A 14,088-nucleotide genomic window follows, 5' to 3' on the forward strand; every position below is an offset into this window, starting at 1 on the left:
AGTGGGCACTGGCCAGAGGGATTGCAGATCTGTGTTAAGGAGCGAGAGCCTCGCCTCACAGAGAATCAACTTCCAAGTGCTCAGTGCAGTGCCAAGCGAGTCCCTGGATTCCCTCTGGCAGCCCTGGGTGCTGCTGGGCCCTCACCCTGCCCTAACTGTGTCAGGAAGAGCGATCTGCTGCGAAGCCTTCCTGGAGCTGCCTCCGTGTCCCCCCACTGCAGGATCCCAACCAGCTGATCCGGGCCAGCGCCCTGCGGGTTCTCTCCAGCATCCGGGTGCCCATCATAGTGCCCATCATGATGCTGGCCATCAAGGAGGCGGCGTCAGACATGTCTCCGTACGTGCGCAAGACGGCTGCTCACGCCATCCCCAAGCTGTACAGGTAACTGGGACAATGGGCTGTGTCCCCACCCTTCACACACCGCCCCCCCTCCTGAAATAGCAAAGCTTTTGACACTGTCTCCCACAGTATTCTTGTCAGCAAGTTAAAGAAGTATGGGCTGGATGAATGCACTATAAGGTGGGTACAAAATTGGCTAGATTGTTGGGCTCAACGGGTAGTGATCAATGGCTCCATGTCTAGTTGGCAGCCAGTATCAAGCAGAGTGCCCAAGGGTTGGTCCTGGGGCCGGTTTTGTTCAATATCTTTATTAATGATCTGGAGGACGGTGTGGATTGCACCCTCAGCAAGTTTGCAGACAATACTAAACTGGGAGGAGTGGTAGATACGCTGGAGGGTAGAGATAGGATACAGAGGGACCTAGACAAATTGGAGGATTGGGCCAAAAGAAATCTGATGAGGTTCAACAAGGACAAGTGCAGAGTCCTGCACTTACGACGGAAGAATCCCATGCACCACTAAAGACTAGGAACCGAATGGCTAGGCAGCAGTTCTGCAGAAAAAGACCTAGGGATTACAGTGGACGAGAAGCTGGATATGAGTCAACAGTGTGCCCTTGTAGCCAAGAAGGCCAATGGCATTTTGGGATGTATCAGTAGGGGCATTGCCAGCAGATCGAGGGACGTGATCATTCCCCTCTATCGACATTGGTGAGGGCTCATCTGGAGTACTGTGTCCAGTTTTGGGCCCCACGGTACAAGAAGCATGTGGAAAAATTGGAGAGAGAGTCCAGCGAAGGGCAACAAAAATGATTAGGGGACTGGAACACATGACTTACGAGGAGAGGCTGAGGGAACTGGGATTGTTTAGTCTACAGAAGAGAAGAATGAGGGGAGATTTGATAGCTGCTTTCAACTACCTGAAAGGTGGTTCCAAAGAGGATGGATCTAGACTATTTTCAGTGGTAGTGGATGACAGGACAAGGAGTAATGGTCTCAAGTTGCAGTGGGGGAGATTTAGGTTGGATATTAGGAAAAACTTTTTCACTAGGAGGGTGGTGAAATGCTGGAATGCGTTACCTAGGGAGGTGGTGGAATCTCCTTCCTTAGAAGTTTTTAAGGTCAGGCTTGACAAAGCCCTGGCTGGGGTGATTTAATTGGGGATCGGTCCTGCTTTGAGCAGGGGGTTGGACTAGATGACCTCCTGAGGTCCCTTCCAACCCTGATATTTTGATTCTAAATACATGCTGGACTCACTTTGCCCACACGTTGCACCTTGCGCCATCATTTACACCGGTGCACGGTGGGGACTCACACCGTCAAATCTCAGCCACCCACTTTTTATGGAGGAAGGCATGGGACACAGGGTGATGGTGCCCTGGGGCCTCTTGTGACTTGGTCAGATTGCACGGAATCAGAATTCTGGAATGTGCATGGAGGAATGTGACGTTTTGGGGATCACCCAGACCAGTATGGGGTTCTGTCACCGCCTGCCTTGTGACTTTGGATGCCTTAATGCTGGACTGCTATGACTCAGAGTTCTGAGCCCCTTAGCCAGCCTGCCAGCATAAAGGTCTCACCCTGGCTTCCATCAGCCTAGTTACTCCTGGCAGGGTGACCCCAACAAGCCCTTCTGGTCCTGACTCCCCCCAGATCCATCTGCCTGAGTTCTTAAGTGCCAGACACTGGGACTTTCCTCTCTGGCTCAGCACCCCTGCAGGGGTGAAACCTGGCCCCCGGTTATCAGCTCACTTTGCCACAAACAGGGTGCCCCCTGGAGACCTGCATGGGGCATAGATCAACAAGAAGTTTGTTTAATAGAAAAATCATAGATTCAAAGATAGAATAGTCAGGAAGCAAACAGCCGAGTTACACAGAAAATAAACATAAAGGCACGGCCCTGTCTGTACACTTCTCTAGGAGCTAACTTCCCTTCTCTAATACCACTACCTATTGCCTCTGAACAGTCTCCCCACATGCCCCCTGTCGGGGATCCTGTGTTCCATGGACAACACCCCGCTTAGATGCTAGCCCTTCACTTCAACCCCCTTCCCTCTTAACAGGGTTTCCTTTCTCTCAGACTATGGTCGTTCATGGTTACACAAAGAGGGGAAACTCTCCTGCCTTAGTGTTCCAAGACTTGGGTTTTCTTCTCAGTTTCAATGGCTTTCTATTCACTTTAAAGTTGTAAAGCCGTTGTCTTTCCCTCGGTCGTAGGATGCTACGTGCATGGACAGACAGTGGGTGAGGCAATATCTGTTCTTGGACCAGCTGCTGTTGGGAAGAGAGACAAGCTTTTGAACCACCCAGAACTCGTCGTCAGAGCTGGTGTGGAGTTAGTTTTGTGTGAACAGCTAGCTTGGGAGGCGCGCCTCCCTGCCCTATTGCATCTCCACTCTGCTGTGAGGAGATGCTGCCGTAGCACCCTGGTTACAAGTACAGTGTTCTACATATACAGCCCTGCCTACATTCACAGCCAGAACCTGCATACAGATCTCCTACTGACCATCCAGGTCAGAGCATTACCAGCTTTCAGAAAAGACCCTACCTGACATATATTAATACACAAGAACTTGGTATACAGCCAGTAGATTCAACTGCCTATTCTTTGGGGGTCAGACTCCCTGTTCTCTCTCTGGGGACGCAGACGTGCGAGCCCAGGAGCTCCTGTCCCCTGCTGCTCAATGCCAATACAGAGATGCAGCAGGGCATCCTACTGACCACCCCCCCACACACACACACACACAAAAACCCTTATGAACTGCTCCCCCCAGCACCATGGGCAGGAACCGCAGGCACCAGCAGGGGCTGTGGGTGAGACGTTTCTCCCATCACACCAACAGCAACAAGGAAATGAATAGTAACTGGAAACGAGACCAGCAGCCAAATGCTTCTGTTTGCTAGGTCAAGCACTGACTGCCCAGATAATGCAGCTATGGTAACTGACAAGCCATCTGGATCCTACTGATACATGGCTGGCATGGAAAACGTCTGGAAGAGCCACTATTGGGCCACTGATGGCCAAGATGTAGGGCTTTGAGCGTGTAGGGATTTGTTTACAGTTTTACAAATCCTCCTATTTAATAGGAATGTTTGGACGGATTTCTTAAAAAAATATATTTTTCAAGGAGATCAGATTTGCGCTATTTCTGGGTTTTGGCTTGGATCTAAACCCTAAAGATACATTCTGGTTCAACCACAGACTCTGGGCCTAGTGCAGGGTAAGATTCTCTGGCTCCTGTGAAGCAGGAGCTTGGCCTAGCCAATCCTAATGCAGTCTGGCCTTCCAATCCATGGATCTAGAAGCACTCCCAGGACTGTTTTTGCAAACTTTGCGGCCTTGTGCTGGCATAAGCAAACCCGTGGGGGTTAAACTAGCAAGAAACTGGCTACGGTCTGTTTTTGTTCTTCCAGCAGAGAGTAAAACAGTGGAAGCAAATAAACGGGCGGAATAAGAGTGAAAAGTCAATTTGATTTTTTTTTTTTTTTAATTCTGTTTGTTTTAGCCACTGAGACAGTGTGTGTAATATAGATCAGGAATCTTTGGGCTGAATTCTGGGTGTTTTTGCCCCCTTGTTCATGGTGTAACAGCCCAGAATTTAGCTGTTGGATTTTGTTTCCTGGACATTTCCTTGTCAAAGCCCAGCACTCAAGCCTGCCCCGGGCTATTGGCTCTTTCATAGTCCATAGAATGAATGGACCCAGAAAGCACATGTGGCCTCACAGCATGGATCAATACAGGGCGTAATGAACCAGAGTGGGCAGGACATGACTGTACAATAGGATAGGCTGCTGCAGAAAGGTGACAGAGTGTCTGGTGCTGTCCTAAACTCCAGACAAGAAGGTGCATGTGGGTCAGAGGCAGAGGAATGGAAAGGATAAAGCAGGAGTGACCCAGAATGAACAGTGAATGAACATTCACTGAACCTGGTGTGAAAATCACTGAGTGATTATGTGCCTGCATCTCCCGTGTTAAATGTTTAACCTTTAGCTATTGTTAGAAGGAACCGAACCGCATTAGCTAAGAAAATTAGAATGGCCAAACAGGGTCAGACCAAAGGTCCATCTAGCCCAGTGTCCTGTCTTCTGACAGTGGCCAATGCCAGGTGCCCCAGAGGGAATGAACAGAACAGGTAATCATGAAGTGATCCACCCGCTGTCACTCATTCCCAGCTTCTGGCAAACAGAGGCTAGGGACACCATCCCTGCCCATCCTCGCTAATAGCCACTGATGGACCTATCCTTCATGGATTTATCTAGTTCATTACTTCACCAAACGAAATTAATAGGCATCCCTGTTAGTGTCTTGGCCTTCACAACATCCTGATGCCTATTAATTTCGTTTAGTGACCCCTAGTTCTTGTGTTATGAGAAGGCGTAAATAACATGTCCTTATTCACTTTCTCCACACCAGTCATGATTCTATAGACCTCTATTGTGTCCCCCATTAGTCGTCTCTTTTCCAAGCTGAAAAGTCTCAGTCTTATTAATCGCTCCTCATACGGAAGATGTTCCATATGCCTAAACATTTTTGTTGCCCTTTTCTGAACCTTTTCCAATTCCAATATATCTTTTTTGAGATGGGGCCACCACATCTGTATGTACCAAGATGTGGGCGTACCATGGATTTATATAGTAGCAATATGATATTTTCTGTCTTATTATCTATCCCTTTCTTATTGATTCCCAAAATTCTCTCTGCTTTTTTGACTGCTGCTGCACACTGAGTGGTTGTTTTCAGCTGATACCTAGAGGAGGGAGAAATAAGACCAGCAGCCAAACGCTTCATAGGGACCCCTCTCTAATTGGGATCAAGCTGTTTGCTCTGCAGGGAAGCTCAAAGGCCATCTATTTACTGCTTCTGTGAGAGGGGATGGAATTGGGACTGCTCAGCTATGGATCATTGGCCCAACACTGCTAACAACTGATGGAGATTCTCCTTAGCTCATGGGCTAGCAGCAGGGGGATCTGGGGCCTAGCTGCGCTGTTGCAGAGCTGCAAAGATCTGTGCGGGGCAGCACAGCGGATCCTGCCTCATTCTCTTCCAATTCACCACAGTCCTGCCTGCTTCACTTGTCTCCCCTTTCGCTCAGTGGGGCGGAGGATAGGGCTCTCCCAGTACCTCTCCAATCCCCCTGCTGGTAGCATCATCATCTGACTCTCCCTTGCAGCTTGGATTCAGATCAGAAGGACCAGCTGATTGAAGTGATTGAGAAGCTGCTGGCAGATAAGACCACAGTGAGTGGGGATGGTGTTCCGGGGTAGCCACATTAACCCCATGGGGTGGGGGCAGAGGGGCACTGTATTATTAAAGGATCCCCTTCCCAAATTTCAGGCAAAGGCCCATCAAATGTACAACTCCAGGGCTCCCAGGAAGATAACCGGGGAGCTGGATTCTTAAAGGGCCAGCATCTGGCCACCCTGGGATAGGGTGCTATTAAACTGTAACCTCACTGACCCTGCTTTCCTGTTGGCTGATCCCAGTCTCCTACCCATGTGCCCTACTGGCAGTGCCTTCAGAGCAGAGTCCTGATAGAAACGCTGCCCTGGGGCTGTCCTTCCATGTCAGGGCTGAGATGGAGCCCTCCCCAGAGCTCCCTGGGGAGAGATCCAGAGACTGCTCCAGTCGGTGGGAAGTGTGAGTAGTGCCCCACAGTGCAAATCACATCACTCTCCCTCCTGCCCTGCCCACCTTGCTACTGCTCTCTCCCCTCTGTCCCAGCTGGTGGCGGGCAGCGTGGTGATGGCCTTCGAGGAGGTTTGCCCTGAGCGCATCGACCTGATCCACAAGAACTACCGGAAGCTGTGCAACCTGCTGATCGACGTGGAGGAGTGGGGCCAAGTGGTGATCATCAACATGCTGACCCGCTACGCGCGCACCCAGTTCCTCAGCCCCAACCAGAACGTGAGTCAGACCAGGGCAGGGGACGCATGACCCCAGCGAGGCAGGGAGGGGAGTTCATACCGGAACAGAGTGCTGAGAGGGAAAAGACTGACTCAGGGGCCTACAGCGTCTCTGTGATAGTGCCAGGCCTCCTAGCCCTGACACACGTGGCTGCACTGCCCATCTCAGAGCCACGGGACCTGAAGCAGCGATGCTCAGTCTGAGGTGACCGGGCAGCATCTGGCTCAGGGTGCCCACGAGCCCCTGCGGCTGTGGCTCCTTGGTGGTGCGCCATACGGTGCTGTCGTGTGGTGGCAACGCAGCATCCCCCCTTAGCTTGGACTAGAAACAAGGCACACGCTGGAGCACGTGAGCTAGGGAAGGGATCCTGCATCCCACGGAGACTGTACACAGAGATGGTGTTTTTCCAAAGCTCTGTTCTACTTCAGCCACAAACTGTGCAGAATCCCTGGATGTGGGTCTCCAGTCTGTGCTATGCAGGAGGTCAGCCTGGGTGATTACCACTCCCCTCTGGATCTGTGTCCCCTCTGGATCATGAAACAACCCCCCTGAAGCTGTCCTGGGGCTTGCACAGGCTGGCCCTGATTTCCCTCCCACATCTTGTCCTCACCGATGCAGGGACCCCCTCAGGGTCTTGTCGCTGCTCTGGGCTTGGCTGGGAGACTAGTCCGAGTGGCTGCCAATGGGGCCTGAGAGGAAAAGCCTGAGTTGTAGCAGCTCCTAGTTAGTGTCTCTGGGGTGGGTTTACTGGACTGGGAGCTCTGCCTGGCTGAGGGGGCTGCTGAGCAGGAGTTAGTGCTACATCCCCGCCCATACCCCCCCCCAACTGTGCCTGGCAGGAGTCCCTGCTGGAGGAGAACCCGGAGAAGGCCTTCTACGGCTCCGACGAGGAGGACTCCAAGGACGACAAGCCAGACACAGCCTCTCTGGTGAAGCGCAAGCCCTATGTGATGGACCCTGACCACCGGCTGCTGCTGCGCAACACAAAGCCCCTGCTGCAGAGCCGCAATGCCGCAGTGAGCTACATGGCCCCCTGCCTCACCCTGCCCCCCCACCACAGAGCCGCAACCCCCCAGTGAGCTACATGCCCCCCCTCACCCTGCCCCCCGCCACAGAGCTGCAACACCACAGTGAGCCCCTCGCTTCTCTCCTTCGCTCTGCCCCCCGAGCCCTATGCCCCCCCCAAGCCCTTCTCCTCCCACCCTGCCACAGAGCCGCAACACCGTGGGAGCCCCACGACCTCCTGCCACAGAGCTGTAATGACATGGTGAGCCCCTCCACTGCCCTGCGTCCAGGATCCCGTCGGTGTGACGCTTCCCCTCGTGCCTGAGGAGTGACAGGCAGGTTTGCCGGCGCGTGGGGCTCTCCAAGGAAGGAGACACAATTCACAGTGTCCCTGCAGGAGCATGCGCCCGGTGACTCGCTCTGCATCTGAATGGGGACGCGTAGGCCCCAAGCTCAGCAAGCCCCCTGCCCCGACACCGCCGGAGCTCCAGCGCTCTGCCCAGCTGGCCATTGACAGGGGTCTCGCTGGGAGCGGTGCTCTCCCACTGGCTGCCCTGCACTGGCTGCTGCCCAGGGAAACCTGACACGTGAAGGGGCAGTACACAGAAAATGGGATGCCTGTCTCTGCAGTCAGGTGCTTTAAACCCAGCCCTGGGCAGCACTCAGCCTGTAATGGCTGGCCCATTGCTCGGCGCCCTCCCATGACCTCCTGTCTCTCTCCTCCCCCTCCCACACAGGTGGTGATGGCCGTATCTCAGCTGTACTTCCACCTGGCACCCAAGGCCGAGGTCGGGGTCATTGCCAAGGCACTGGTGCGTCTCCTGAGGAGCCACAGGTCTGCAACTGCTGCAGCTTCTCTTCCTTTCTCCCTTTTCTCCTTCTGTCTTCTGCTCACCCCCCCTCCCCACACCCCCCTTTCTTTCTCTCAAGCAACCACCTGAACTTTCTTCCATGACTTGTTCCAAAGAGGCTGAAGTCTGTGTCACAGGCTGTCAGGGCTCGGGCCCTGCACAGAGCTGCACAGCTCTTCTGATGACTCACCCTGGCAGCCTGACCAGGTGGTTCCTATTGGCTCCATCTCGGGAATATGAAAGTTTCTGAGATAGAACCAGTGAGGTCCTGGAGGGAGAAACCCCTGAAACATCTCGGGGCAGAATATGAAGCTGGGGCTTGTTATTTCAGTGCGGCGGGGGGGAATTTGACCCAGATTGGGTCAAGTGGAGGAATTGTGTAAGAGCAGCCTGTTGCATGGATTCTCCTTGCTGCCTCGCTTCTCCGGGGCCAGCTGATGGATCTCTTTCTCTCCCGGTAGTGAGGTACAGTGGGTGGTGCTGCAGAACGTGGCCACGATGTCCATTAAGCGGCGGGTGAGTCCCGGTTCCCTGCACTTGAGAAATCACCTTTCTTTTCTCTAGAGGCTGGGGCGAGGCTGCAGCATGGGGGCATTTGGGGCTGAGCCCCCACAAGCCTGGGGCTTGGGTCTGACCCATTCCTGAGCTGTATGCAGGGACTCTGGGATGTCAGATCAGTCCAGTCCATGGGGGCCTGTCTCCAATAGGGGCCAGTGCTAGATGCTGCAGAGAAATCCCCCATCATGCACTTGGCCCGTTGCCCTGTCCCCTGACTGACCCCCAGCTGGCACCCAGCAGGGTAACTGGGCTGCTGCTAAAGCTGCTTTGTCCATGCAGGGGATGTTTGAGCCATATCTGAAGAGCTTCTACATCAGATCCACAGACCCCACCCAGATTAAGATCCTCAAGGTGAGTCAAATGCGCAGGACGGCCTGATGCATGTTCACATCGCGGCATCCCCTACATGCCTCCTGGACATAGCCTGGGCACCGAGCTACCCAAACTCCCCTGCCATAGGTGATCTGCCCCCACCATCCCTGGGAGCTTGTAGGTACTGCCTTCCCTTCTAAACACCGTCTGATCCTCTGGACCCCACGGGGAGCTCCATGCGGCCATGTGTCACCTTCTCCCCGAGCCTGGACATGCACAGTCTGCTGCACCCGGAGTCTGGCTCCTCTCACTCTCCCCGCATGCAGGATCCTTGGAGATACCTCTGTCTCTAGGCACGTGGGGGTAAACCTTTCCATCTCTCTCTCACGCGCACGCTCTTGTGCTGCTCTCTCTCCCCCCCCCTTCAGCTGGAAGTTCTCACCAATCTCGCTAACGAAACCAACATCTCCACCATCCTGCGGGAGTTCCAGGTACTCAGGGCAGGGGGCTGGTGGGAGAGCCGGGTGGGGGCGGCATGGGGCAGAGCTGGAAGCATTTCAGCGGTGATGCTGTCAGCATGGGGGTAAAAGAGAGGGGCTTTGGGTGCAGTGTGAGCTCACCTCGATTGCTACCCCCCCCTCAGCCGTGAGCAAGAAAAGAACCATTCACAGCCTGGGAGGAGCTACCTGCTGTGGCGAGTGCCCACTATAGAGAGAGAGGAGACCGGGGCTTCTCCCGAGAGCTCAGGGCTTTCAATGCTGCTGCCCTGCAGGCTCACTCTCACAATCTCATCTCCACCCGCCATTGGGAGCTGTCCCCGTTGCCAGAGCTGGGCAGAAAATGGGCTTTTGGGTGGGGGAAGGAAATGGAAAATGGAATGTTTCAATTTGGGAATGCTGCCGTGGTGCCTCATGGGAGTTGGAGTTTGGCTGTTCATGCTCCCATTCTCCTCCATGGGCTGGTCTCCCTGTGGAGACTACATCTCCCAGGATGCACCCCAATAGTGGACGTTCCTGCATGCATCATGGGAGATGGCTGGGGAGCCTGGCTCTACAGTTCCCAAGAGGCTCCATGACAGCTTAGTGCAATCCAAATACTTTGGTTTTCAGCTGCTTGGTTATTCAATGAAAAAATCTACATTTTTCATGAAAAGTAGAGACAGTTTTGATGGAAAATTTGTGGCCAGCCCTACGTGGTCCTGGAGTCGGCTGGCTCTGTTGGGCTTGGCGGTGGCTGTTTCATAGTTAAACACCAAGACTCTGGGTGTAGGTTTCTGGGGGCCCAAACCCTTCCCACTTTATTAGCAAAACCCCTTTTTGTTTTTACCCTGGCCTTGGCCCAGCCCCTGCTCCTCACTGGGTTTGGCGAATGGGCGTGGAACTACAGCCCTGGAGGAAGAAGCCAGGTTGTTCTGCAATACATGTGGGGGAAAGCATGTGTATTGGGTCTCATGTAGACTCCTTGGGGCAGAGGCTGAGGTGTCTGTACATGCCCACACCGTGGGCCCGATCCTCATCGGGGCCTCTACGTGCTACTGGAATATAAGTAAATTACTACTTCTGCTGGATGGATTTCCCTAAAATGGGGTGGAAAAGAGAAACGTCCAGCCCTGCCAGGGCCTGTTCCCAAACAAGGGGACTACGGGAGAACCGGGCATTACAGACAGCCGTGTGACCTTCGCTACAGCAGCTGCTAGGAACCCTGAGCAAGTGCAGCTGCTGGGAGCCACCCTGCATGTCGTCTGAGGCCGCACCATCAGCTCTCAGATGGGGCTGCTCCAGCATGGTGTCCTGACTCCCGGTGCATGCTGGGAAAGCTGCCATGCCTCTTGTCCCACAGACCTACATCCGGAGCATGGACAAGGACTTTGTAGCTGCCACCATCCAGGCCATCGGGCGCTGTGCCACAAACATCGGGAAGGTCCGAGACACCTGCCTGAACGGCCTTGTTCAGCTTCTCTCTAACAGGGATGGTGAGAGCCTGGGGGCAGAGAGGGGCTAGGGGGAGCTGTCCAGGAACTTCCTACAGGAGATATTGCTTTTCAGAGCTTGCAGTGGAAGATCCAGCAATGAGTGATAGTCAGAACCATTCACAACCTGGGAGGAGCTATCTGCTCCTCCTGTGTCTCGGACCTTCCCGTCACCAGCCCGGGACGATCCGACTGGGTGTGAGGAGGCCATGGGCTGGGGAGAGCTGGCGGAAGGGGCGCCCTGTGCTGGGACATTCTTCTGGGAGTTAAATGTCTGATTGAGCAAATTTCCACAGCTGCATGTTGTCAGCATCCCAGTGTTCGGTAGCACACCCCTGGCTGAGGCCCCTCACCCACTGACATCCTGCACAGCCTCAACAGGGTGGGGAGAGGAACCACCCCGAGCTGGCCGTGGCTGAGTCCTGGCAGTGCGGGGGACGGAGACGTCTCTGCGCTCATTGGCGGGTGGGGATCTCTGTTGCCCGCAGAGCTGGTGGTGGCTGAGTCCGTGGTCGTCATTAAGAAGCTGCTGCAGATGCAGCCCTCTCAGCACAGCGAGATCATCAAGCACATGGCCAAGCTCACCGACAACATCCAGGTACGTCTGGGCTCGGGGCCCAGCTGTTCCCACCGCCAGAGGGGCTGGGGGCTCCAGCTGTATGGGGGCGAGTGTGGAGGGGGCTGTGCTCACACGGAGGAGGAGGGGTTAGTTCAGGGGGGTCCTTGGTGTCCTAAGCTGCCCTCCTTGTGGAAGTGATGCCGCCTGTTGCCCCCTTTCTCCCCAAGGGGTGCTGCACTCCATGTCTGGGTCCCCTGAGTTCGAATCCCCTGTGCCACCAGGGCTGGGACTCCCGTGCCAGCGCTTGCCCCGCGAGGCCGCCTGACTCCAGGAGGGACTGGCCGAGCTCTTCAAACTGCCAGCTCAGCCCCGGCAGGACCCGCTTGCTTCCTGGTGTGGCTGGTGCAGTGGGTGGGCATTGCCAGGCTCCCAGCTGTGTGTGTCCTGGAAGGGGCAGCACTGTGCAGGCCTGCCGCTGTGCTTCCCCAGATGGGCACGGGCAGGCACCCACCTAGGACGCAACCTCGGGGGGCATCGCTGGAATGGAGTGGGGCCATCTTGTCCTCTCAGACCTCTCTCTGCCCTGTCCCCATCCCCCCAGGGTCTCTGTGCTTGGGTCCCAGAATTCCCTGTGCTGGGTGCCCCAGTGCAAAGGATCCTGGATGCGCTAGGCAATGCAGCAGCTGGGCCCTGACTGGGAGAAGGAACTGGCTGGGTTGATGGGACTGGGGAGCAGTGGGGGCATTGGGCAGGACCAGCAAATCCTGGCCTAGGGACTCCAGAGCATAGTGGCTGCAGGGTGTGGGCAGGTCTCCCATGGACTGTACTGCACTTGCACCAGCTCTGGGTGACGCTCCTGGCCCCAGCCCGTCCCTCTGGAGCTTGCCCTGGCTGGGTGCAAGGGATTTTGGCAGAGCTGGGGCACTGCCATGTGCCTGTCTGCAGGTGCCCATGGCCCGGGCCAGTATCCTCTGGCTGATTGGCGAGTACTGCGAGCACGTGCCCAAGATCGCGCCTGACGTGCTCCGCAAGATGGCCAAGTCCTTCACCGGCGAGGAGGACATCGTCAAGCTGCAGGTCATCAACCTGGCAGCCAAGCTCTACCTGACCAACTCCAAGCAGGTAAGCACCATCTGGGTGGGCGGGACAGGGAGCGAGTGGCAGCATCGGCAGCTTCCCAGACTGGCTCCAAGACCCTGCTCTCACCACGCAGCTGGCTCTGCCGCGGCAGGCTCCGTGCAAAGCGGGCATTGCACACGCAATTAGTGCAGGGCTGGCTGAGCCTGTGCCCCCTGCAGTGGCTTCCCCCAACCGCTGCAAGGAAACTGCGACCATCGCAGCTGTGCCTTGCTCCACCCCACACTGCAGGGCCACCTAGCTGGCCAGTCCCCACGGTGACAGTGCTGGGCGCTCTGGGATAGAGGCACAGCTGTCTCCAAGTGTCTTGGCCCCTGCCAGACAGTGGGGTGCTGTGGGGACACTTCCGTCTGAAACAGCCTGGCCGGCCAGCTGAGCCTGCAACCCGTGGGCCCAATCCTGCAAGTAGCTCTGTGCCAGCTGAAGCTGGGGGATGTGGAGGGCACTTGGCACCTTGCTGGATTGGGCCCACAGTCCCTGCACTTAGGGTTGCCCTGCCCAGTGGGTGATGTTTGGGCTGGGCTCAGGGAATCAGCAGAGCTGGGGTGGGTGCCCTTGGGCAAGTCCCTTCCCCTCCCTGTGCCTCTGTTTCCCCATCTGTGGGGTGGGGAAAGGGTCTGCTCAGCGCGGTAGCCCTGTAAAGTCCCAGCTGCCAAGTGTCGCCATAGAGCAAGCTGCTGACCCAGTACGTGCTGAACCTGGCCAAGTACGACCAGAACTACGACATCCGGGACCGGGCCCGCTTCATCCGCCAGCTCATCGTGCCCACTGAGAAGAGCGGGGCCCTTAACAAATACGCCAAGAAGCTCTTCCTGGCGCAGAAGCCCGCCCCCATCTTGGAGTCCTCCTTCAAAGGTATGGCAAGGTGCACTGGACCCTGGGGTCCCTGTCTGACTATGAGAGGGGAGCCAGTTCCTCCCAGTAAGGGCTGGGTGATGTCGAACATGGGGCCTGCTGGGCTGTGAGGCTGGAAGCCCCTAGGGTGGGGAGTGGGGCCAGGAGGGCTGTGCTCTGAACTCTCCCTTTCTGCTGCAGATCGGGACCATTTCCAGCTTGGCTCGCTCTCACACCTCCTCAATGCCAAGGCAGTGGGCTACCAGGAGCTCCCCGACTGGCCGGACGAGGCCCCCGACCCATCCGTGCGCAATGTGGAGGTACGATGATAGCCGGGCTCTGGGAATGGGGCCTCGTGTTGTGCTCCATTTGTGTAATCCCGGGGAACGGGTGCTCACCGCACTACTCGCAGCCTTGGTCTCAGGGGACCCTGGGCTCTGGTGCGAAGCTCTGGGCAGCTGCTGAACCTCCCAGGTGTCCAGAGACATGGGTGGTTCCTGTCCTGATGCTTAGGGCAGGAGGAGTGGGGTACGGGGTGGCAGCGTCGCCCTGCAGCGTCGCTCTGCTCCTGTGACAGCAATCTCCCTCGTTTGCAGGAAGAAACCGCCTTCCCCATTGA

General features: G+C 55.8%; 1 protein-coding gene across 1 annotated transcript in view; it reads left to right on the top strand.

Annotated features, from left to right (window-relative positions):
* Positions 1-14,088, top strand: part of AP3B2 (adaptor related protein complex 3 subunit beta 2) — a 63,920-nt gene that overhangs the window by 29,016 nt on the left and 20,816 nt on the right. Inside the window, exons 5-17 of the mRNA XM_084641708.1 lie at positions 222-382; positions 5,511-5,577; positions 6,062-6,244; positions 7,084-7,260; positions 7,987-8,084; positions 8,562-8,616; positions 8,938-9,009; positions 9,399-9,461; positions 10,810-10,942; positions 11,428-11,537; positions 12,444-12,620; positions 13,304-13,490; positions 13,671-13,789. Of these exons, the coding sequence (XP_084497834.1) occupies positions 222-382; positions 5,511-5,577; positions 6,062-6,244; positions 7,084-7,260; positions 7,987-8,084; positions 8,562-8,616; positions 8,938-9,009; positions 9,399-9,461; positions 10,810-10,942; positions 11,428-11,537; positions 12,444-12,620; positions 13,304-13,490; positions 13,671-13,789 (1,602 nt within the window). The remainder of the gene's footprint in view (positions 1-221; positions 383-5,510; positions 5,578-6,061; positions 6,245-7,083; positions 7,261-7,986; positions 8,085-8,561; positions 8,617-8,937; positions 9,010-9,398; positions 9,462-10,809; positions 10,943-11,427; positions 11,538-12,443; positions 12,621-13,303; positions 13,491-13,670; positions 13,790-14,088) is intronic.

This window comes from Lepidochelys olivacea, assembly GCF_965140295.1.
Source record: "Lepidochelys olivacea isolate rLepOli2 genome assembly, chromosome: 10".
In the NCBI taxonomy this organism is placed as follows: domain Eukaryota; kingdom Metazoa; phylum Chordata; order Testudines; family Cheloniidae; genus Lepidochelys; species Lepidochelys olivacea.